The 22,899-nt window shown below is 39.9% G+C and overlaps 2 protein-coding genes across 3 annotated transcripts in view; both read right to left on the bottom strand.

Annotated features, from left to right (window-relative positions):
• The window catches only part of akt2 (v-akt murine thymoma viral oncogene homolog 2), a 50,411-nt gene extending 49,654 nt beyond the window's left edge, over nucleotides 1-757 (bottom strand). Inside the window, exon 1 of one of the 2 annotated variants that reach the window (XM_061972751.2) lies at nucleotides 343-757. The gene's annotated coding sequence lies outside the window, so the exon portion shown is untranslated. The remainder of the gene's footprint in view (nucleotides 1-342) is intronic. The other variant, XM_061972750.2, reaches the window with a different exon arrangement.
• Nucleotides 758-4,161: 3,404 nt separating this feature from the next.
• On the bottom strand, nucleotides 4,162-22,685 carry dhx40 (DEAH (Asp-Glu-Ala-His) box polypeptide 40). The gene is made up of 17 exons (XM_061972746.2): nucleotides 22,347-22,685; nucleotides 22,102-22,247; nucleotides 21,909-22,028; nucleotides 20,144-20,380; nucleotides 19,995-20,061; nucleotides 19,179-19,310; nucleotides 19,006-19,105; nucleotides 18,849-18,935; nucleotides 11,964-12,146; nucleotides 11,813-11,893; nucleotides 11,588-11,745; nucleotides 8,848-8,962; nucleotides 8,661-8,769; nucleotides 8,498-8,592; nucleotides 8,368-8,437; nucleotides 8,072-8,300; nucleotides 4,162-5,084 (listed from the first exon to the last, which is right to left on the bottom strand). The coding sequence occupies exons 1-17, from the start codon at nucleotides 22,519-22,521 to the stop codon at nucleotides 4,960-4,962; spliced, it is 2,229 nt and encodes a 742-aa protein (XP_061828730.2). The 5' UTR covers nucleotides 22,522-22,685; the 3' UTR covers nucleotides 4,162-4,959.
• Between the last annotated feature and the right edge of the window lie 214 nt (nucleotides 22,686-22,899).

Below are 22,899 nucleotides of genomic sequence, written 5' to 3'. Positions count from 1 at the left end.
ATAACAGTCCCATAACACGTCTTCATCCGCTTGGAGGCTACGAGCTAAGCTAACACGGGTCAGCATAGGGTGTCGCTCGGGTCCGGAACAACTTAACAGCTTTCCACGCTTACTTTAAACATAAACTAGTTTGTGCAACATAACTGCTGTTTTTAGTGGACTGGCATTGATCCCCCATACGCCATTAGGGAACGAGAACGATAATTAGGGAACAAAAGCAACAGCTAACTCAGGATAGCTTCCAGGCTAACGGCTAGTTAGCATGCGAGCTATCCCACCTCAGCTCTCTTGCTTCTTACAATCACACCACGGCGTGTTTGTTTATTTAATCATTTAACTTACCGCAGCTTGTGGGGGGTTGGGGGGGGATATTTCCGACCGTCGGTTGCCGAGGAGCTCCAGAAGCAGGCTGCTTCCGCCGGTTATCACGGTCAGCTTGTGTGTATTGAACTCTGTCAATGATCACACAGCTTTAGCGGACTAGCTTGTTTTTCCTCTCACAATAACAGCAAGCAGGCGGCGTGCTCGTCACCGAAGCGTGCCAGCGAAAGAAAAAAAAACAGCCAAGTCCTCAGGGTCGCCACTCTCTTGGCTAGCGAGCGTTTATAAATATTGTTCAACTGCTGGTTTGTGTTATTTTTTTTTTTTTAGTGAGGTAAGTTTCTCGGTGCCTGGTGCTCCTGCGTGAAAGCCCTCCGTCCGTCCCCTCCCAGACAGCACAGGAGCCCCGGAGGCGACTACTACCGGAAGTGACGTAGGAGTCCGACGTCGGACGATGCAAAACATGCACCTGCATAATTAGAAAAGGAATTTTACCTTTGCAACATTGCCGTTGTTAGGCCTATTCAAGCCCCCCTAAAATATTCTTAAGCCCCCCTAAATAATTTGGTGTTATATTTATTATTATTTTTTTTTAATTATTATTATTTTACAAATACATGCCGACATATTCATTATAAAGTGGCCCGAATATGAGTTTGAATAAATAATCATATAACCTGTCATTATTCACTCAGTTTCCCCTCACTTCATAGCGTAAGGTAGAGAGCCCCTTTAGTGCGTCGGTATCCAATCCATTCCACTTGTTCATATAGAAAATGCTCACATCACTCAAAATCCAGTCCACATTTTCTTTGCGACCTTTCTTGCGGTCATTGGACTTGTTCATATAGAAAATGCCCACATAACTCAAAATCCAGTCCACATTTTCTCTGCGATCTTGCTTGCGGTCCTTGGTCTTGTTCATATAGAAAATGCCCACATCACTTAAAATCCGTCCGCATTTTCTCTGCGACCTTGCTTGCGGTCCTTGGACTTGTTCATATAGAAAATGCCCACATCACTCAAAATCCAGTCCGCATTTTCTCTGCGCCCTTTCTTGCGGTCCTGCGGGTGTACGAAGCACATTAGCACACAGCACCGCAGAACAAGAACGTGAACGGATGCAAAATGGACATGAGAAACTTTTTCAAGAAAGTAAGTATTCATCACTGCTTGTAGTAAAATGTATTAGCTCCACTTTACACCAGGTCTGTGTTTGATAAAAAGTTACATTAGTTAGCCTAAAATGCATCATGAAGGTCCTGGTTATTTATAAAGTTAAATGTGCACTCTTTTTTACCATTTGCTATCTTTGGGGTTACTTCCTTCTGGAGCATCAGCTGTGTTTCTCACTTTACACATGGAGGAGAACAGGAGCTGAGCTCATTCACGTATGACTATCATCAGTAGATAATAATAACAATCACTCCACAAACCCGATTGACCTGTAGGAGTCAGGGCAGAGGAGCACAGAAAGTGAGAGGGGAGAGGCCTCTACTGGAAAGGTGAGTAGGAGAATAATGATACATATAAATAAATATTAAAACTTTTTTTTTTTTAAATGGCCTATCGATAAGCCATTTGTTTTATTTATTTCTGGGTGGATCATGTTGACTATTGGTCCTCCTAATTGTCAATCATTCTGGTGATGTTACGTAAGGACATATATATATATATTATTTATTTATATAATAGATTGTATTTGTAATCTACTTTACATTTGATTCCAAATCTCAAAGTGCTACAGAATTACAACCATTGGCGTGGTTAGACCTATTTTGGCGTTGTAATAAATAAAAAATAAAACAAATGGCTTATTGATAAGCCATTTTTTTAGTGATGAATACTTACTTTCTTGAAAAAGTTTCTTATGTCCATTTTGCATCCGTTCACGTTCTTGTTCTGCAGTGCTGTGTGCTAATGTGCTTCGTACACCTGCAGGACCGCAAGCAAGGTCGCAGAGAAAATGCGGACTGGATTTTGAGTGATGTGGGCATTTTCTATATGAACAAGTCCAAGGACCGCAAGCAAGGTCGCAGAGAAAATGCAGACTGGATTTTGAGTGATGTGGGCATATTCTATATGAACAAGACCAAGGACCGCAAGCAAGGTCGCAGAGAAAATGTGGACTGGATTTTGAGTGATGTGAGCATTTTCTATATGAACAAGTGGGATGGATTGGATACCAACGCACTAAAGGGGCTCTCTACCTTATGCTATGAAGTGAGGGGAAACTGAGTGAATTATGACAGGTTATATGATTATTTATTTAAACTAATATTCGGGCCACTTTATAATGAATATGTCGGCATGTATTTGTAAAAAAAAAAGAAAATAGCATAATAAATATAACACCAAATTATTTAGGGGGCCTTAAGAATATTTTAGGGGGACTTAAGCCTCCCTAAAATAGGCCTAACAACGCCAATGACTGCCATAGAGATCTGAGAAAACAGATTTCCAATAAATGTCACAATTACAAGTTCCATCCATCCATCCATTTTCTACCGCTTGTCCCTTTCTGGGTCGCGGGGGGGTGCTGTAGCCTATCTCAGCTACAATCGGGCGGAAGGCGGTGTACACCCTGGACAAGTCGCCACCTCATCACAGGGCCAACACAGATAGACAGACAACATTCACACTCACACACAATTAAAAGTTAAACTTTGTAAAACATTCCCCACGTGCCATAGGAAAGGCTTTCATTTTGTCAATCATAGCTGTCTCATACAGGCGTTACCACCCGGAAAAGATAACGATTTAAAAACGGATGCAATGGCCGGAGTGTTGCTTTTGAACAGGTAAGGTGGACTATAAATCACTCTCAACACTTTCTCAATGAAAGTGCATAGGAAGGGACTGTTCGAGCATCCCCCAAATGACACACTTACAATACAGCTACTGCCATCTTGTGTAATTAATACAAACTACAGTACAGGCCAAAAGTTTGGACACACCTTCTCATTCAATGGGTTTTCTTTATTTTCATGACTATTTACATTGTAGATTGTCACTGAAGGCATCACAACTATGAATGAACACATGTGGAGTTATGTACTTAACAAAAAAAAGGTGAAATAACTGAAAACATGTTTTATATTATAGTTTCTTCAAAATAGCCACCCTTTGCTCTGATTACTGCTTTGCACACTCTTGGCATTCTCTCGATGCGCTTCAAGAGGTAGTCACCTAAAAGGGTTTTCACTTCACAGGTGTCATAGTTTTGATGCCTTCAGTGACAATCTACAAGGTAAATAGTCATGAAAATAAAGAAAACACATTGAAATGAGAAGGTGTCCAAACTTTTGGCCTGTACTGTACATCAGGGGGTTCTACAGGTGTTCTGTCAAAGTGAGCTACCCTTCAGAATGCGCTAACAATACTAAACGGGAGAAAGTTTTCTCGAGTTAAATACCCATCGAAATGACAAAATAGTTGATTCAATTAAATTATTTTAAAGTATATTTCTGGCACAGTGTCTTTTGACCACTAAGCATGTAGAACATCCATCCATTTTCTACCGCGTGTCCCTTACGGGGTTGCGGGGGTGCTGGAGCATACCCCAGCTGCACACGGGCGGAAGACGGGGTACACCCTGGACAAGTCGCCACCTCATCGCAGGGCCAACACAGATAGACAGACAATATTCACACTGACATTCACACGCGAGGGCCAATGTAGTACTGCCAATCAGCAGTGGTTCTCAAACTATTTTCACCAAGTACCGCATCAGAAAACCATAATGACCGACATTAAAATACAAAAGCTTAGTAGGCCTAAGTATTCGTTAAAAACAAGGCAGATATTTTATTTAACAAGTATTTTTATTTTTTTGGCCATTGTAAAAATTTCCATAGTTTGTTTTTACATAGGAAAATAATAAAAACAGTAAAAATGTAACAAAAGAGCAGAAAGACGTAATGTAATGAGAAAAATATGACATTTTGGGACTAATAATAAATGTTGTCACTTATAACAAACAAACACAAGGTTTTGACTTTAAATGTGTCTGTCTCTTTCTTTACAAAATATAAAAATGGCCTCTGCATACTTTGACTTTTCAGTCTGCGGCCCTTGTTGGAAAAGGTCTGGACACCCCGTAACTATGACAAGAGTCATGCCCGACTACCAAGCGATATGTGAGCATTACTTGATGGCTAAATATGCCTGACACTAAATATAACACACAGAATATAACACTTTATTGTTGTCAAACAGGAGAGCATGACGAAAGTTTAAAAGTTTTTTTGATATCTAAATCGAAACTTAAAATAGCATTTTTTTGATGCAGTTGAGGAAATTGATATACACCGCTTTTGAATATTGCAACTGCTAGTTTTTTTTTCGACGTAACTCATTTCAACAGAACACAGCCACTAATTAGAAATCCATATGAGACCTGGCACTTAACTCAAATTGTGTTACCGGTAATTGGAGCATTTATGGTGTCGCCTGTTACAAATACCATCCATCTTCTTCCGCTTATCCGAGGTCGGGTCGCAATGGGCTGCTTCACTGCTGAACATCAAGACAAAAATACATTTAAAAAAAAATGTATCAAAATGTTTATTGTCAGGATATACTGCTTAAAAATATGGTATTGTCCATCATGTCCATCATGGCGCTGGTGTTCCAACATCAGGGAGCTTTACTGTTCTGTTGTCTTTGTTTCTTGCGCTGCAGGTAGCGAGCGCGAGCGTCACTGACGGTACTTTCGTTATTTCGCTTCTCCAGTTTCTTCAAGAGATCCTGAGTAGAAACTTCTGGAAGGGGGGAGAAATGCAAAAAAACAAACTAAGCATGACATGCTTAGGGAACTGCACTTTTTAAAAAATGTGTGTATCATTCACAATTCATACGTAAGACAAGAACACACATGTTTTTAGACTTAGACAAACTGTATTGATCCACAAGGGATATTGTTACACACTGTAGCTCAGTTACAAAGGATGGAAAGGGTAAGGATGGAAAGGATAATGCAGGTATAAAGTAGACTAAAAATGTACCAATATAACATATGTAGTATTTATATATTATATATACAGTTTATAATATATACTGATATATTATATTATTATATTTTTATATAATATATACAATATATAACAAATCCCAATTACCATGTACAATATTACTGTATATGTAACAGCTGCAGCAAAAAAAGGGCAGCATAAAATAGAGAGTAGATCCAGCAGAAAATATACATAATAAACAAAGAGAGGTAGCTAACATAAAAAGTGTCAGGTAATAGACAGATATCATCTATTGCTGTATGGTGAGTGATTATACAGCTGGATGGAGTGCGGAATGAAAGAGTTCTTGAATCAAAAAAAAATTATATATTTTATGCATTCTAACTAGTAAATAAATGGGAACAAAAGTCAGCTTACAATGGAGCAAATGGAAGTCGCTCTGTTCCACCTGTAAAGCCCCCTAAAAACATCCAAAAACCTGCATCAATGTTCTGTATACATGCTCTAAGTATATATGTAATGTAGCAACAGGCACATTTATAAAAGGTAATATTTACGTATTTTGCTCATTTTAAGCATACGCGGCGTATTCATTTCACAGAAGCTTCGAAACATTTGCTATACTATTTAAAGCTCATGACCGTAGGTAAGAGGATAGGGACGTAGTTCGACTGGTAAATTCCCTCACTTGTGAACAAGACCCCGAGGTACTTGAACTATTTTACGAATTAGAACGCATTAATAAAAAGAAAAACGTGTCTTAGATAGGGATTGTGAACGATAGGCAAATAATAAGAAAAAAAAGTGCAGTTCCCCTTTGACATAGGGCTGGGCGATATATCGATATACTCGATATATCGCGGGTTTATCTCTGTGCGATAAAGAAAATGACTATATCGTGATATTCCAGTATACGTCCTCACACAGTTGCTTTTAGCTGCAGGCATTACACTACAGGCTCTTCTCACTATTTCTTGTCTCTCCTTCTTACAGAGACATAAAACAAGCGCACCTTCTTACATACGTCACATACGTATACGCCCTCGCAGAGCAGAGAGGTAGAGGCATGGGTAACGTTAGCTGTGGTGCGAGTGGTGATACGAGAGAGAGGTGCGAATCTGGTAACAAATGGAGGAAGAATTAATTCCCAAGAAAAACAGCAGGAGGTCCATCGTCTGGCGGTGGTTTGGCTTCAAGTGGGAAAATGTCGAACAGACAACCGTAATTTGTCAAGTGTGGGGCAAAAGCGTTGCTACAAAGAGTAGCATTACTGTTAATATGTAGCATCATTTGAAAAGTCACCCGCTAGAGCAGTAGTCCCCAACCTCCGGGCCGCGGCCTGGTACCGGTCTGTGGATCGATTGGCCGCACAAGAAATAAAAAATAAAAAAATAACATTTAAAAAAAAAAATTAAATCAACATAAAAAACACAAGATACACTTACAATTAGTGCACTAACCCAAAAAACCTCCCTTCCCCATTCACACTCATTCGCAGAAAAGGATTGTTTCTTTCTGTTATTAATATTTCTGGTTCCTACATTATATATCATTATAGATCAATACAGTCTGCAGGGATACAATCCGTAAGCACGCATGATTGTATTTTTTTTATGACAAAATAAAAATAAATACCATACTACCCCCCCCCCCCGGTCCGTGGGACAAATTATCAAGCGTTGACCGGTCCGCAGTTACAAAAAGGTTAGGGACCACTGTGCTAGAGAATGAAGAGTGTTTGAAACTCCGCATGTCAACATCTCCGTTCGGTACAACGCCAACAAAATGCCGAGGCAACCATTTCCACATCAACACCGTATGAAAAAAATAGTCAACAACAGAAGGAGATAACGTCCTCAGGAACCTACCACATAGCGAAGGACATACACTATTTGATTTCCTATTATGCAGCTCATTTTTATTTGACACTTATTGAAATATCTTGTGTGACATGCACAAAAGTGCACTTTATTTGTTTTAAACCAGTGGTTCTTAATCTGGGTTCGATCGAACCCTAGGGGTTCGGTGAGTCGGCTTCAGGGGTTCGACGGAGCCTCCGCCGCTGAGCTCAAGACACACCCAACTCATCGTTTAAATAAAAACTTGTCCCTATCGGCGTATTAGGGATACCCCCCAAACAATTTTCCCTCTGATTTGCAGGTGTACAATTTGTTGTGAGTTCATGCACTTTGTCTTGAATTTGAAAAAAAACAACATTTAATTTTTCACTAAAGAAGGGTTCGGTGAAGGCGCATATGAAACTGGTGGGAATCGGTACCTCCAACAAGGTTAAGAACCACTGTTTTAAACTATTGTAGTGGCGTTCTGTACAAAAAGTGCACTTTAATTTAGTGTGGTTTTGATATGTCATCTTAGTGACATCATGCACAAAAGTGCACTCATAGCTTGTTTTAAAATGTCTGACAATCTTGCACTTTCTGTTTTGGAAATGACAATGAATGTTTGTGCCACTGCTTAATAACTGTTTAATAAATACAGTATTGGTCAATTGACTTAGTTGTGATTTCCCTCTCTGCATGAAAGTTTAAAATGAGCATATATTAATGAAGTATGAACAAGAATGTGTTAATGTAGACACATAGAATCATCATACTGCTGTGATTATATGCATCAAGTGTTCATTCAAGGCTAAGGCAAAATATCGCGATATATATCGTGTATCGTGACATGGCCTAAAAATATCGAGATATTAAAAAAGTGGCCATATCGCCCAGCCCTACTTTGACATTAGACAAATTAAAATGGGTCCAAAATACCTGGTTGCCTTTTAGCCGCTTCCCTGCTCTCCCACTTGATCATCTCCTCATCGGTCACTTCCTGTCTCGCCACGCTGCTGAGCTCGTAGACGTCCACCTCGTGCAGTTTAGGCAGCAGCTCCTTCACCCACTCGTATCTGATGGGACACACGGTCCTGACGTAGACCCGCGATGTCACCAGCACATCGTGGAAGAGAATCCAGTCCAGCTCCATCTCCTGCTCAAACAGCTGAGAGCCACAGCAAGGATATTTAGAAACAATAACGCTAGATAGAGATGTCATTTCAAAATGTTACCGATGACGACGGATGGATGTGAACCATGGATCCGTGGCCATCCATTGTGCAGAACACCTTCCCAACTGATCTACAAGTTATGAACTGTAAATATCTCAAATTTATCGTCGCAATTACGTCTTCATATTACCTTCTGGCAACATTGGTGAAGTATCCTGTGCACAGGCATCGTCGGAAGAGTTCATTTTTATTGCCGTCAAACTTCTCCACCGGGAAATCTCTCCTCTAAACATGAGGATTAAGCAGCGTGAAATACGGCAGCTCCTTGTCAAACCTGAGAAGTGCCGTGTTACTTTTTGCAGGCGCAGGAGGATGTCACGCAGCTGCGTCTCCACGCTGAATGCCGATTTGAGCGCCCTCCAGTGGATCCAATTGTCCTTGCACCAAACAGAAGGCCTTTCACTGGAGAACACGAGCGTATGTGGCGTCAATAGCGAAACAAAGAGAGACAGAATGTGATTTTGAGAAAGTGACGGCGACCTGGATTGACACCGCTGGAAAACGCAGAGAAGCGTGGCAAAGTCGTTCATGCCGCCGCTCTCGGCCGCCAGCGCTCTGTGACACTGATCGGCCTCTTTCTGCTTCTCAGGGTGACCTTGAGGAGACAAATCAGAAATGGTAAAGTGGACAACAACGTGCTCCAAAGCACCCGCAGAGTGCATGCAGGTCAAATGACTCCAGCCACGGCCCAATACTTTTGTCTACCATGCTCATGTGTCGGCAGGGTGTCACTGCATGTTATTTTTACATTGCACATCTATTTTTACACTGTATTATTTTCATGTATTCGTTAACAGTAGTTCACTTATTTTTACACTTATATGACGGTTAAAAATCTTGAAATGATTCTCCTGTACATTTAGTAAAGGCTTTAATGAAGAGGACATATTTATTTGGGTCTGATTTCCTATGGCAACGTTTTAAATGGATCAGTTTTCTGGAACAGGTTGCGACCACTTCCGAGCAGAGGTATTCATTATGTTATTATTATTCATATTTTTTCCACACAATTTTTCCTCACATTTAGATGTATTTAAATACACTAACAATTACATAACACATAAAAGGTGTGTAATTTAGGAACGACAGTAGCAGGGACACCTTACTCAATGCAGCTTGCAGTTTAAAAAAAAAAAAAATACACAAGTAAATAATCATATAGTTGTATTCATGTTAGTAATTAAGCTAGCGATTAACGCTCCAGTTACCTGTGAGCAATTACCACATGGGCGGAAGGCGGGGTACACCCTGGACAAGTCGCCACCTCATCACAGGGCCAACACAGATAGACAGACAACATTCACACTCACATTCACACACTAGGGCCAATTTAGTGTTGCCAATCAACCTATCCCCAGGTGCATGTTTTTGGAGGTGGGAGGAAGCCGGAGTACCCGGAGGGAACCCACGCAGTCACGGGGAGAACATGCAAACTCCACACAGAAAGATCCTGAGCCCGGGATTGAACTCAGGACTACTCAGGACCTTCGTATTGTGAGGCACATGCATACTTGCCAACCCTCCCGGATTTTCCGGGGGACTCCCGAAATTCAGCGCCTCTCCCGAAAACCTCCCGGGACAAATTTTCTCCGGAAAATCTCCCGAAATTCAGGCGGACCTGAGTTCGCTAACCCACAATATAAACAGCGTACCTGCCCAATCACGTTATAACTGTAGAATGATGGAGGGCGAGTTCTTGGTTTCTTATGTGGGTTTATTGTTGGGCAGTTTCATTAACGTCCTCCCAGCGCGGCAACAACACACAACAACGGCAGTCACGTTTTTGTCTACCGTAAAGCAGTTCGTCTGCCGTAAACAGCAATGTTGTGACACTCTTAAACAGGACAATACTGCCATCTAGTGCATTTGATGAAAGCACTTTTGTGCGTGCCACACAGCAATGCATCATCAGAGAGGGTGTTCAGCATGGTTCGAAAAATAGTGACAGAGAATAGAACAAGGATGGACAATTCAACCCTTAACTCAACAATGAGTAGATGAGTGTTATGTGTGTGTATAGGTGTAAATAAATGAACACTGAAATTCAAGTGTTTATTTTATTTTATATATATATATAAATATATATAATAAAATAAATATACATTTATAGCTAGAATTCACTGAAAGTCAAGTATTTCTTGTATTATATATATATATATATATATATATATATATATATATATATATATATATATATATATATATGAAATACTTGACTTAGTATTTCGTCAAGTATTTCTTATATATATATATATATATATATATATATATATATATATATATGTATATATATATATAAAATAAAATAAATATATATTTATAGCTAGAATTCACTGAAAGTCATGTATTTCTTTTATATATATATATATATATATATATATATATATATATGAAATACTTGACTTAGTATTTCGTCAAGTATTTCTTATATATATATATATATATATATATATATATATATATATATATATATATATATATATATATATATATATATATATATATATATATATAATAAAATAAATATATATTTATAGCTAGAATTCACTGAAAGTCAAGTATTTCTTATATATATATATATATATATATATATATATATATATGAAATACTTGACATAGTATTTCGTCAAGTATTTCTTATATATATATATATATATATATATATGAAATACTTGACTTGGTGAATTCTAGCTGTAAATATACTCCTCCCCTCTTAACCACGCCCCCAACCACGCCCCCCACCTCCCGAAATCGGAGGTCTCAAGGTTGGCAAGTATGGGCACATGCACTAACCCCTGCGCCACCGTGTGCAGCTGAGATAGGCTCCAGCAACCCCGCGACCCCGAACGGGACAAGCGGTAGAAAATGGATGGATGGCAATTACCACACCAGTTGCAAGCTAGCGGTTAGCGGGGCCAGCCACCAGTTAGCAATTTGCGCTCTAGCTTTCAACTAGCATTTAGCGCGCCAGTTGCCAGCTAGCGATTAGCTACGTTAGCCGCCAGCTACAAATTAGCACTCTAGCTTTTAGTGTCAAGCTAGACATGACATTATGTTCTTTACACGTGTATGTAAACTTTTGACCACGACTGTATGTATACCTTAATGGGTCCTCACACCATCTCTACATTAGTTTGGGGTCCTTGGCATGGAAAACGTTACCTTGAAGTTCCACTGCATTTAGAATAAATGGATCTCTTGCAGAAAAGTGTCACATTACCTGGTCGTATGAAGATATTCTCCACAGACAGCATAGCGGCCACTGGAAGCAACAGGTCCTGGCAGCCGAGTGAGGCGGCTTTGAGCAAAGCCCTGGTGAGGCCCGGGTGCAGAGGGAACTCCACCATCAGCTGGCCCAGGCGAGTTACCCGACCCCTCCTAGCAGAACAGACCACATCAATTAAGAGCGCAACACAAGAGAGCGTTGGTTAAAAGCGTGATCCACCTGTCAATAGCGTCAAACTGGTAGAGCTGTTTCAACGCCTCTAGGATGAACCTCTCCTCTGGGGGGTCCAGATAGGGGAACCTGTGGAGAAATGATAGTTAAACGAGATCATAACTGCAATGTTGACAACAAGGTAAGACGGCACATGTACCTGATGACATCATGGACACCCAGGCACTTGAGCGTGAGGATCACTGCAGTCAGACTTGTCCTCTGGATCTCTGGAATCGTATATTCAGGCATGCACTCTTCCCAGAATTCCTTTGTGTAGATGCGAAAACACCTCCCTGCTGAGGTTCTTCCAGCTCGGCCCGCTCTCTGCTGAGCCTCACTCCTAACGGCAGCAAGTCAACATGTGAATGCCCCCCAACTAAAACAGACAACTTTCCTTACTTTGCAACAATGGACTTAGGGCTGGGCGATATATCGATATGCTCGATATATCACAGGTTTGTCTCTGTGCGATATAGAAAATGACTATATCGTGATATTCGAGTTTACGTTCTCACGCAGTTGCTTTTAGCTGCGGGCATTACACTACAGGCTTTTTTCACTTTTTGTTGTCTCGCCTTCTCACAGAGACTTAAAACAAGCGCACCTTCTTACATACATCACGTGTGCAACGTCACACGCTCCCGCGGAGCAGACAGGTAGTGACATGGTAACGTTAGCTGTGATGCTAACGGTGCGGTGCGGGTGGTAATACGAGAGAGAGAGAAGGTGCGAATCTGGTAACAAATGAAGGAAGAATTAATTCCCAAGAAAAACAGCACGGGGTCCATCGTCTGGCGGTGGTTTGGCTTCAAGCGGGAAGATGTTGAACAATTATGCGGCAAAAGCGTTGCTACAAAAAGTAACACCACTGCTAATGTAGCATCGTTTGAAAAGTCACCCGCTAGAGAATGAAAAGCGCTTGAAACTCTGCATGTCAACATCTACATTCGGTGCCACACCAACAAAATGCCGAATCAACCATTTCCACATCAACACCTTATGAAAAAAATAGTGAACAACAGAAGGAGATAACGTCCGCAGGAACCTACCGCATAGCGAAGGACATACACTATTTGATTTCCTATTATGCAGCTAATTTTTATTTGACAGTTATTGAAATATCTTGTGTGACATCATGCACAAAAGGTGCACTTTATTTGTTTTAAACTATTGTAGTGGTGTTCTGTACAAAAAGTGCACTTTAATTTAGTGTTGTTTTGATATGTCATCTTAGTGACATCATGCACAAAAGTGCACTCATAGCTTGTTTTAAAATGTCTGACAATCTTGCACTTTCTGTTTTGGAAATGACATGAATGTTTGTGCCACTGCTTAATAACTATTTAATAAATACAGTTTTGGTAAATTGACTTAGTTGTGATTTCCCTCTCTGCATGAAAGTTTAAAATGAGCATATATTAATGAAGTATGAACAAGAATGTTTTAATGTAGACACATAGAATCATCATACTGCTGTGATTATATGCATCAAGTGTTCATTCAAGGCTAAGGTAAAATATCACGATATATATTGTGTATCGTGACATGGCCTAAAAATATTGAGATATTAATAAAAGGTCATATCGCCCAGCCCTAAATGGACTTCTTATTTATATTCCAACAAACGCCCTAAAATCGATCATCTCCCTCACCTGTTTGCTCTACTTTTGAGAGAAGAGGCGCTTAAATAGTTACTTTTGAAGTTCATGAGGGAAAAACCACCTCCCTTTGACCAGCCCCTTGCAAGATGAGGCCGCTAGGTGCATATGCTCGCCACTTCTTAGACGACAGCTGTGCAACAACAGGCTTTGCTACACATCTTAACAAGCTGTGCCAACTATCCGCTTAGTCAGCTACAGATAAGTTTGATCATCTTGTTTTTCTTCAGCGAACAGACTCACCTAGAATGATTTTGCCGTTAATGTTAGTGCCGTAGCTCACATAGCTACGCTAGTGTTGCTCATGTTTGTGTCATCCTGTTGATTACCTAATGTCACATTGTAGTATGTGATGGATGCCATCTATTCTGTTGGACAAGTGCAGAGCAGTGACGTGCAGTCACTAGAGGCAGGTGAGGCGGGGCCTCACCTGCCATCATGGAAAGAAAAAAAATGTAAAAAGAAAACATTTTTATTAAATTGTTATATGTATCCAGTGATTATACTATAAAGTTATTTTCCATTTAACTTCACCCGTTTTAGATTATTTTTATTTAAAATCGCTGAATTTTCACATTTGCCGTTCATATACTGAGAAGAGACGGTGCGGTGAACAGCAGCCAGTTGAGGCACGTCACTGCGTTGTGCCTCACCATGGATTGCGGACTCGGCTAACTGCTGGCCTGCTGTGCAGTGCGACCGTATTGCTATATGAACTATATTATACATTTCCATAGTTTAGTTAGCTGAGGTATATAATGTACAGTGTATTTTGTCAACAACTGTATGTGTGTAAAGTATTTCTTGTGCTGAGTGATCATAAAACGGCTGCAAAAGAAGCACTGGCTGAGGCTCGCCTCCTGCACCCCCGCCGTAGAATGCACGGCAACCTCTGACGGGAGTGTTATATCAACTAAAGCCCACACTTAAACTTTCCACGTGCAAAATTGAATCTATTTAAAAAAGTTATTTCATAAGAAGCCAAAAAGTGCAAAAACAATAATGTTCGTGTTGGAGGAGTTGTGAATGACTGCAGGGCCACAACATTAGGTACACCAGCAGACTGCAGGTGTATCTAATTCACAACTCCTCCAACACGAACATTATTGTTTTTGCACTTTTTGGCTTCTTATTAAAGAACTTTTGTAACCTATTTTTATGGGCTTTCCTCTTTGTGATGTTAAGTTCCTGTTATGCGCTGTTATACAGTATATGCCTTGAGCTCTTATTTTGAAGGCGCTAAAAGCGGAAGTGATGACACGTTGGAGTGGAGCGGAAGTTTTTGAAAGAAGGTAAATAAAGTGGTCCTCGTGTAAACTGGAGCCTCCGTGTTTGTTATTTTGTAGTTTCATACAGTATAGGCGAAATTTATAAACCCTCGGTTACACTTTTTTAAATAGATTCAATCTTGCACGTGGAAAGTTTAAGTGAGGGCTTTAGTTGATATAACACTCTCGTCAGGGGGTGCATTAATCCAGCACAACAGCGGCTCATGGACTTATTTTATAAGTAAAGGTAAGACCATAATAACGTTTTTTTTAATTAAATGTGCTTTTTTGTGTGCTACAGTTTGTATGTGTAAAGTTAAAGTTAAGTTAAAGTACCAATGATTGTCACACACACACTAGGTGTAATGAAATTTGTCCTCTGCATTTGACCCATCCCCTTGATCACCCCCTGGTAGGTGAGGGGAGCAGTGGGCAGCGGCGGCGCCGCGCCCGGGAATAATTTTTGGTGATTTAATAACCCCCAATTCCAACCCTTGATGCTGAGTGCCAAGCAGGGAAGAATGCTGGTATGAGCTTTTAAACATAACCCGTTAACTGCTGCCAATCAAATGGTGAATAAGATACTCTTTAGGGTTCATATGTTTGTAAATCTGACTGTGATGAAGTCAGTGCCTCACCAGCCATGAACCTCACCGCACGTCACTGGTGCAGAGTTACAGTGCATGGAAAAAGTGGATAAAGTGCACAATACTAGGGATTCGGGTTGTCCCGAAACACAAAAATGTGGTACCGGTACCAAAATCTATTTCGATACTTTTCAAAATAAAGGGGACCACTAACAAAATGTTATTGGCTTAATTTGAACTAACAATCTTATGGTATATTAAACATGTATTTCTTTCTTATTGCAATCAAATAACAATGTTGTCATTAAATAAAATAGTGAACATACAAGACAACTTGTCTTTTAATAGTAAGTAAGCAAACAGAGGCTCCTAATTTAGCTGCTGATGTATGCGGTAACATATTGTGTCATTTTTCTTTATATTATTTTGCCAAAATTATGAGGGACAAGCTGTAGAAAATTGATTATGACTCCACTTGTTCATTTACTGTTAATATCTGCTAAATTTCTGTTTTACCAGATTCTATCTACACTTCTGCTAAAATGTAATAATCACTTATTCGTCTATTGTTTGGATGCTTTACATTAGTTTTGGGTGATACCACAAATTCTGGTATGAATCCAATATCAAGTACGGTAGTTACAGGGTCATACATTGGTCATAATTAAAGTTCTCATGTGTCCAGGGACACATTTCCTGAGTTTATAAACAATAAAAAATTACAAAAGATTTGAAGATAATAAAACCTATCGATGTAATCATTGTAATATCATCTATATACGGCTCTTGTACATGGTATCGTTACAGCTGTTGTCTGTGTAGTTCACCCACAGCATTTGTTTGCGCTAGCTTGCTGTTAGCGGTGAGCTATGATGTGTAGTGTGTTTAGCTATTCCTCTTCCTGCAGGGATGATACTTGGAAGAGACGTACTTTATTTGTAGACATGGACGCGATGAATAGTGTTTTAGAAGCAGATAAAACACTGCCGACTGCAGATGGACTTTAGCCGCTAGCTAGCTATCCATGTTTAAAACACCTCTTCCAGAGCGGCGCTTCAATGTGAAAAGCTTCACTTTTATCCCTTTTTTTAAGCCAAAATACCGTATTTTCCGGACTATAAGGCGCACTTCATATCCTTTTTCCCCTCAAAACTCGACAGTGCGCCTTATAACCCGGTGTGCCTAATGTAAGGAATAAGTTTGGTTGAGCTTGCCCATCTCGAAGCAATTTTATTTGGTACATGGTGTAATGATAAGTGTGACCAGTAGATGGCAGTCAAACATAAGAGATAAGTGTAAGCTGCACCGTTATATGTGCTTCAATATACGAGTATTACTATGGTGTGTGTATAAGGTAAGACATATTATCTGGCGTTTTGTTTCACAATATTATGTAAAGGCAACTTTTCTTACCTTCTGGTACCTGCTGATCTGTATTTGGGATCTGCATAAATCCTGAAAAATTGCGCGCCTTTGTAGTCCGTAGTCGATAAGCTTCTTTTTTTTCTCTATTTTCTTGTTATGTGACATTCATCCTCCGCTGTTGCCATTTCTAATATAAAGTAGTGTAAAGTTCATACTTATATCTTCCAGTAAACTCACCATGAAAGCGCTAAAACATACCGGTATAGTGACTTTACATTATTCACCCAAGGAACTATAGTTATTAGAGTTCCGGTCGGACGGTTTTTCACGGGACGCATTTCCGGTGTGGTTGTTTCCGGATGAGGAGATGCTGCTCCGTTATTGATTTAAGTAAAGTCTGAATGTCATTAAAACAGTTAGCTCCATCTTTTGACAAATTTCCGTTTGTGCCGTACGGTTTTTAAGTTATTCTGAAATACATTTTCTGAAGTGACATCAACCAGCCCACCCACCTTGTCAGATCCCTCCAAACATGTCTCGTTTGTTTGTGCTATGTTTATACTACAAACAACTTTTGTCAATTATTGTTATCTTATGGGGCTGTTTATAAATAACAACATTAAAACTATAATACTTGGACCAATAATTTTTGCAGCAGAAACTAACAAATGAAAAGGGGCAAGTTTGGGGAGATTTTTACAAGCTGGTTTGTGCTGTGAAAATGTTTGTTTGTGCCGTTGCGGTTTTTAAAAATACATTTTCTGACTAGTGACATCATCTAGACCAGTGTTTTTCAACCTTTTTTGAGCCGAGGCACATTTTTTGCGTTGAAAAAATCCAAAGGCACACCACCAGCAGAAATAATTAAAATATGAAACTCGATATTGACAATAAAAAGTCGTTGGATATGACTTTAAACCATAACCAAGCATGCATCACTATAGCTCTTGTCTCAAAGTAGGTGTACTGTCACGACCTGCCACATCACGCCCTGACTTATTTGGAGTTTTTTCTGTTTTCCTGTGTGTAGTGTTTTAGTTCTTGTCTTGCGCTCCTATTTTGGTGGCTTTTCCTGTTTGGTTGGTATTTTCCTGTAGCAGTTTCATGTCTTCCTTTAAGCACTATTCCCCGCACCTACTTTGTTTTAGCAAACAAAAATATTTCAGTTGTTTTTATCCTTCTTTGTGGGGACATTGTTGATCGTCATGTCATGAACGGATGTACTTTGTGGACGCCGTCTGTTCCACACGCTGTAAGTCTTTGCTGTAGTCCAGCATTCTGTTTTTCTTCACTTTGTCGCCAGTTCAGTTGTAGTTTTGTTCTGCATAGCCTTCCCCAAGCTTCAATGCCATTTTTTTAGGGGCATTCATCTTTTGTTTATTTTTCAGTTTAAGCATTAGATACCATTTTACCTGCACACTGCCTCCCGCTGTCGCCTGCATATTGTAATCAGGACAAAGCAATTAGCTACCTGCTGCCACCTACTGATATGGAAGAGTATTACACGGTTACTCTGCCGAGCTCTAGACAGCACAGACACTCAACAACGGCACATTATTTGCCGATTATAATTACTGGTTTGCAAAAAATATTTTTAACCCAAATAGGTGAAATTACATCATCTCCCACGGCACACCAGACTGTATCTCACGGCCCCGGCACAGTGGTTGAAAAACACTGATCTAGACCCCCCACCTCCAAACTTGTCCCATTCCTTTGTGCTGCAAAAAATATTGGTCTAACTATTACAGTTTTTATGTTATGGGGCTAGATATGAATAATAACTAGGTTAACAACATAGACACTGTAATAGTTGGACAAATAATTTTTGCAGCAGAAACCAGCACAAACAAATGGGACAAGTTTGGGGAAATGTTGACAAGGTAGGGGGAGGTCAGGTTATGAATAATAAAACATTAATACCGGTAACATAAAAACTATAATAGCGAGACAAAAGAAATTGCAGCACAATCGTAGAACGAACAAATTTGCCATGATAAGGGGGCCAACTTCACACAGGTCACAAAATGGCGCGTTACCAGTAAGCCTGTCTAAAAACACTTTCAAACTGTCTAAATTCCCTCATCAAGGCTGAATTGTTACCTTGTAGGTACTAAAATATTGAAATATACTGTAGTAATAATTCTTAGGAGGTGTGACTTACTGAGAAATGGGCACCACTTCCAAAATGTCCATTCCTACCCTGGAGTTGTGGTTGAGTTGTTTGACAAAGCCGCTGTCGATGATGTACCTGGAAGCACAGTGTGATCAAGTCACACCATACTCTAAACGCCATAAATGTGTCAAAGCAGAATACTCACTTGATGCCGTCGATGGTGAGAGATGTAGCGGCGATGTTTGTGGCCACAACGCACTTCCTTATTCCGGGAGGAGGAGGCTGAAAAATCTGCCGCTGTTGATCTGGGAAGAGGTGGCAAGCGTGTATATCAATTGGAAATTTAATTCAATCCATAATCAAATAGTCGTAATTTACCAGTAGGCATGGATCCGTAGAGAGGTAAAATAAGAAGCCCCTCCATTGTTTTGTCCTTCACGTCGTAGCGGTAGTCAATAGATTCTGCTTTCTCAAACAGCAAATCACAGGCGCGTTCGATTTCTAACTGACCTGTCAAACACAGATTGATTGGTTAGGATTTAACAAGCTTTATATAGAGGTTAATTTGTGTCTTTATTAGGAAAGCTTTTTTTTTTTTTTTACACTGAATTTATGTAACATAATTTTGTTTTGCATCAAATTATACTGACAATTTAATTGGGAAAAAAATGTGAGCAAAATGTGTGTGTTTTAAAATTCAGAGTTAAAAAAAATCTGTGTATAAAGACTCAATGTAAAAATAATTCAGTGTTTAAAAATTCAGTGCATAAAATGTCTGTTTTTAAACTAACTTGGCACCTCATTGGCTGGTTCTGAGACAGGATCGATTGCTTCAGTCTTATTGAGTCTTGCTTTTTGAAGCAGCACATTTTTTTTAAACTGAATATTTCAGCACTGAATTTTTTTTTACACTGAATTTTAAAACACTGACTTTTTTTAGTATGAAGTTTTATACAGTACATTTTTAAAACACTGAATTTTTATACATTGAATTTAAAACACTTAATTTTTATACACTCAATTTTGCCAACAATTTTTTTCCAATTAAATTCAATTTGTTTCAGTTCACAAAATTCAAACGCAAAAATTTCATGTACATAAATTAAGTGTCAAAAAAAAAAAAGCTTTCCTAATAAAGTCACAAATCAGTCTATAGTTTTACGTTCATGCTGTAAAAGAGAGAATATGGCCAACCGGTTAAAAACACCAGAATGTCTCCTGCCATCTCACTAGTGTGGACATCCAGCGCCAAAGACACAACCTGGGCAGCAAAGTACGATAAAAAAAAGAGTTGTATCAAAACACCAAGCTTTGAATCTCGTTCGATAGATACCGTTACATACCTCTTTCACATAACCCATGCTGTCCAAGTTCTTTGGTCCTACAGCGTTGCCAAATGTGCACGTGACAGGAAAAGTCCTCCCAGGTATAGTGAATACAGGACATCCCCCGAGAAAGGCAGAAAGCTTCTCCGTTTCCAAGGTGGCCGACATCACCACCACCTTCAGTGGGAAAGAGCGTCCCCTCATTGCCTCAGCGGGATCAGAGAAGACCTTCTTCAGTAAGCCCAGGAGGATATCCTAAGATATAAACAATCACGTTAAATATGCCTCACCTAGAGTACTTGCCAAGCCACTGTAGTAGAAAGGGCAATAATAATAATAATAATAATAATAATGATAATAATAATAATAATAATAATAATAGTAATATCACACCTGAACAAGAACAATGTTGTAATTTTCAACAAAAAAGTTGTTTTATTTTCTTCCATCCTTTTCCTATAGCATGTCCCTTTGGTGCTTAATAATGTAAATGTTTATGAGAATAAAGCAGGACTAGTGCAAGAAAAAAACTACAGGAATGAACTTCTTATTTTAAAGTTTTTTAAGACATATATTATAGTGGTACGTGCCAGAATAAGGAAAATCAAATGCAGCTGAGCTAGCCTTCAGCACCCCCCGCGACCCCGAAAAGGGACAAGCAGTAGAAAATGGATAGATGGAGGAAAGGTACTGTAAATTTACAGTGGATTTTTTTTATTTATATTTACTACTTCAAAATGACAGTGTTATAGCTATTTTTCCCATTAGTGTCTCTCATGGGCAGCATGTGCCTCACAATACGAAGGTCCTGAGTTCAATCCCGGGCTCGAGATCTTTCTGTGTGGAGTTTGCATGTTCTCCCCGTGACTGCGTGGGTTCCCTCCGGGTACTCCGGCTTCCTCCCACCTCCAAAAACATGCACCTGGGGATAGGTTGATTGGCAACACTAAAATTGGCCCTAGTGTGTGAATGTGAGTGTGAATGTTGTCTGTCTGTCTATCTGTGTTGGCCCTGCGATGAGGTGGCGACTTGTCCAAGCTGTACCCCGCCTTCCGCCCGAATGCAGCTGAGATAGGCTCCAGCGACCCCCCGCGACCCCGAAAGGGACACGCGGTAGAAATGGATGTTATTATTAAGTTAATATTTTTAGACTTAGACAAACTTTAATGATCCACAAGGGAAATTGTTCCACACAGTAGCTCAGTTACAAAGGATGGAAAGGACAATGCAGGTATAAAATAAGACTAAAAATGTACCGTAGTAGCAATATAAAATATAACATATATGTAATATTTACATAATATATGTGCAGTATATGATATATACTGATATCCACCCAGCCATCCATTTTCTACCACTTGTCCCTTTTGGGGTCGCGGGGGGGTGCTGGAGCCAAACTCAGCTGCTTCGGGCGGAAGGCGGTGTACAACCTGGACAAGTCGCCACCTCATCGCAGGGCCAACACAGATAGACAAACAACATTCACACTCACATTCACACACTAGGGACAATTTAGTGTTGCCAATCAGCCTATCCCCAGGTGCATGTCTTTGGAGGTGGGACTTATATTATATGTTTATATCATATATACAATATATAACAATTACCATGTACAAAATTACAGTATATGTAACAGCTGCAGCATAAAATAGAGAGTAGATCCAGCAGAAAATATACATTATAAACACATTTTATGAGCATAAAAGGTACTGTAAATCTATATTTACTACTTCAAAGCTATTTTCCTCATTAGTGTCTCTCATGCTTTTGTGTGGCAACTCACTGTGTTGAGGCTTCGCTCATGGACCTCATCCAGGACCACCACACCATACTGAGCCAGTCCCGGGTCTGCCAGAACCTCTCTGAGCAAACAGCCATCCGTCATGTATTTCACCTCCGTGTCCTGCCTCAAAAACCATCATGGCATCACCATCTCACAACAGAAGACAGACATGCTTGTGGGCGTGGTCTCTCACCTGTGACGTGCAGTCGTCGAAGCGCACCTGGTAGCCCACCTTTTTACCCAGAGTGCACTGCATCTCCTGGGCTACCCTCTGAGCCACCGTAATGGCAGCCACCCGGCGGGGCTGGGTAACGCATATTTTGCCATTTTTACAAAAACCTGACAGGTAAACACAACATCAAAACCGATGAACACCATGAACTAAGATCACGTGTTTGACATCTGCATACTTATAAATAAACACAGAAAAGGGCTTACCTGCTCCGTGTAAGTACTGTGGAAGCTGTGTCGTTTTCCCACTGCCTGTCTCACCTGTGACCACCAAAAAAGTGCTTTCTTTCACCACCTGGATCAGTTTGGCTTTGTGCTGGTAGATCGGCAACTGTTTGCAATCATTTTCTTTTAGATGCCGCGATGATTTCGATTTGGACATTACTGTTACGGTCGGTGTGACCGTGGAATATAGACTTGACAATAAATAATTCAACTATAACATTGGCCTCCCGTTCCTACTATCATTTAAAACAAAATAGTTTTCGTCACCGCGTTAAAAGACGACACGGTCAGGGGGAAACTTCCGCAAACTATTGCACTCTGTGTTTCTATTGGTCAATCTTTGGTCACGTGACGCAAGGTGCTCTACCAAAATAAAAGCCTGGATAGAAACAAAACAGGGAACTGGTCAAGGGAAAGATGCGCAGTACATTTTGAGAAACATTAGAAAAATGTGATGGATTGCAGTTTCCCACAAACGGAGAAAACAACTTTACATTTATGTATATTTTAAAACCAAATACAATTTAATTACGAA

Source organism: Nerophis lumbriciformis, linkage group LG17 (assembly GCF_033978685.3).
Source record: "Nerophis lumbriciformis linkage group LG17, RoL_Nlum_v2.1, whole genome shotgun sequence".
Classification (NCBI taxonomy): Eukaryota; Metazoa; Chordata; class Actinopteri; order Syngnathiformes; family Syngnathidae; genus Nerophis; species Nerophis lumbriciformis.
This window is presented reverse-complemented; position numbering and strand designations above follow the sequence as displayed.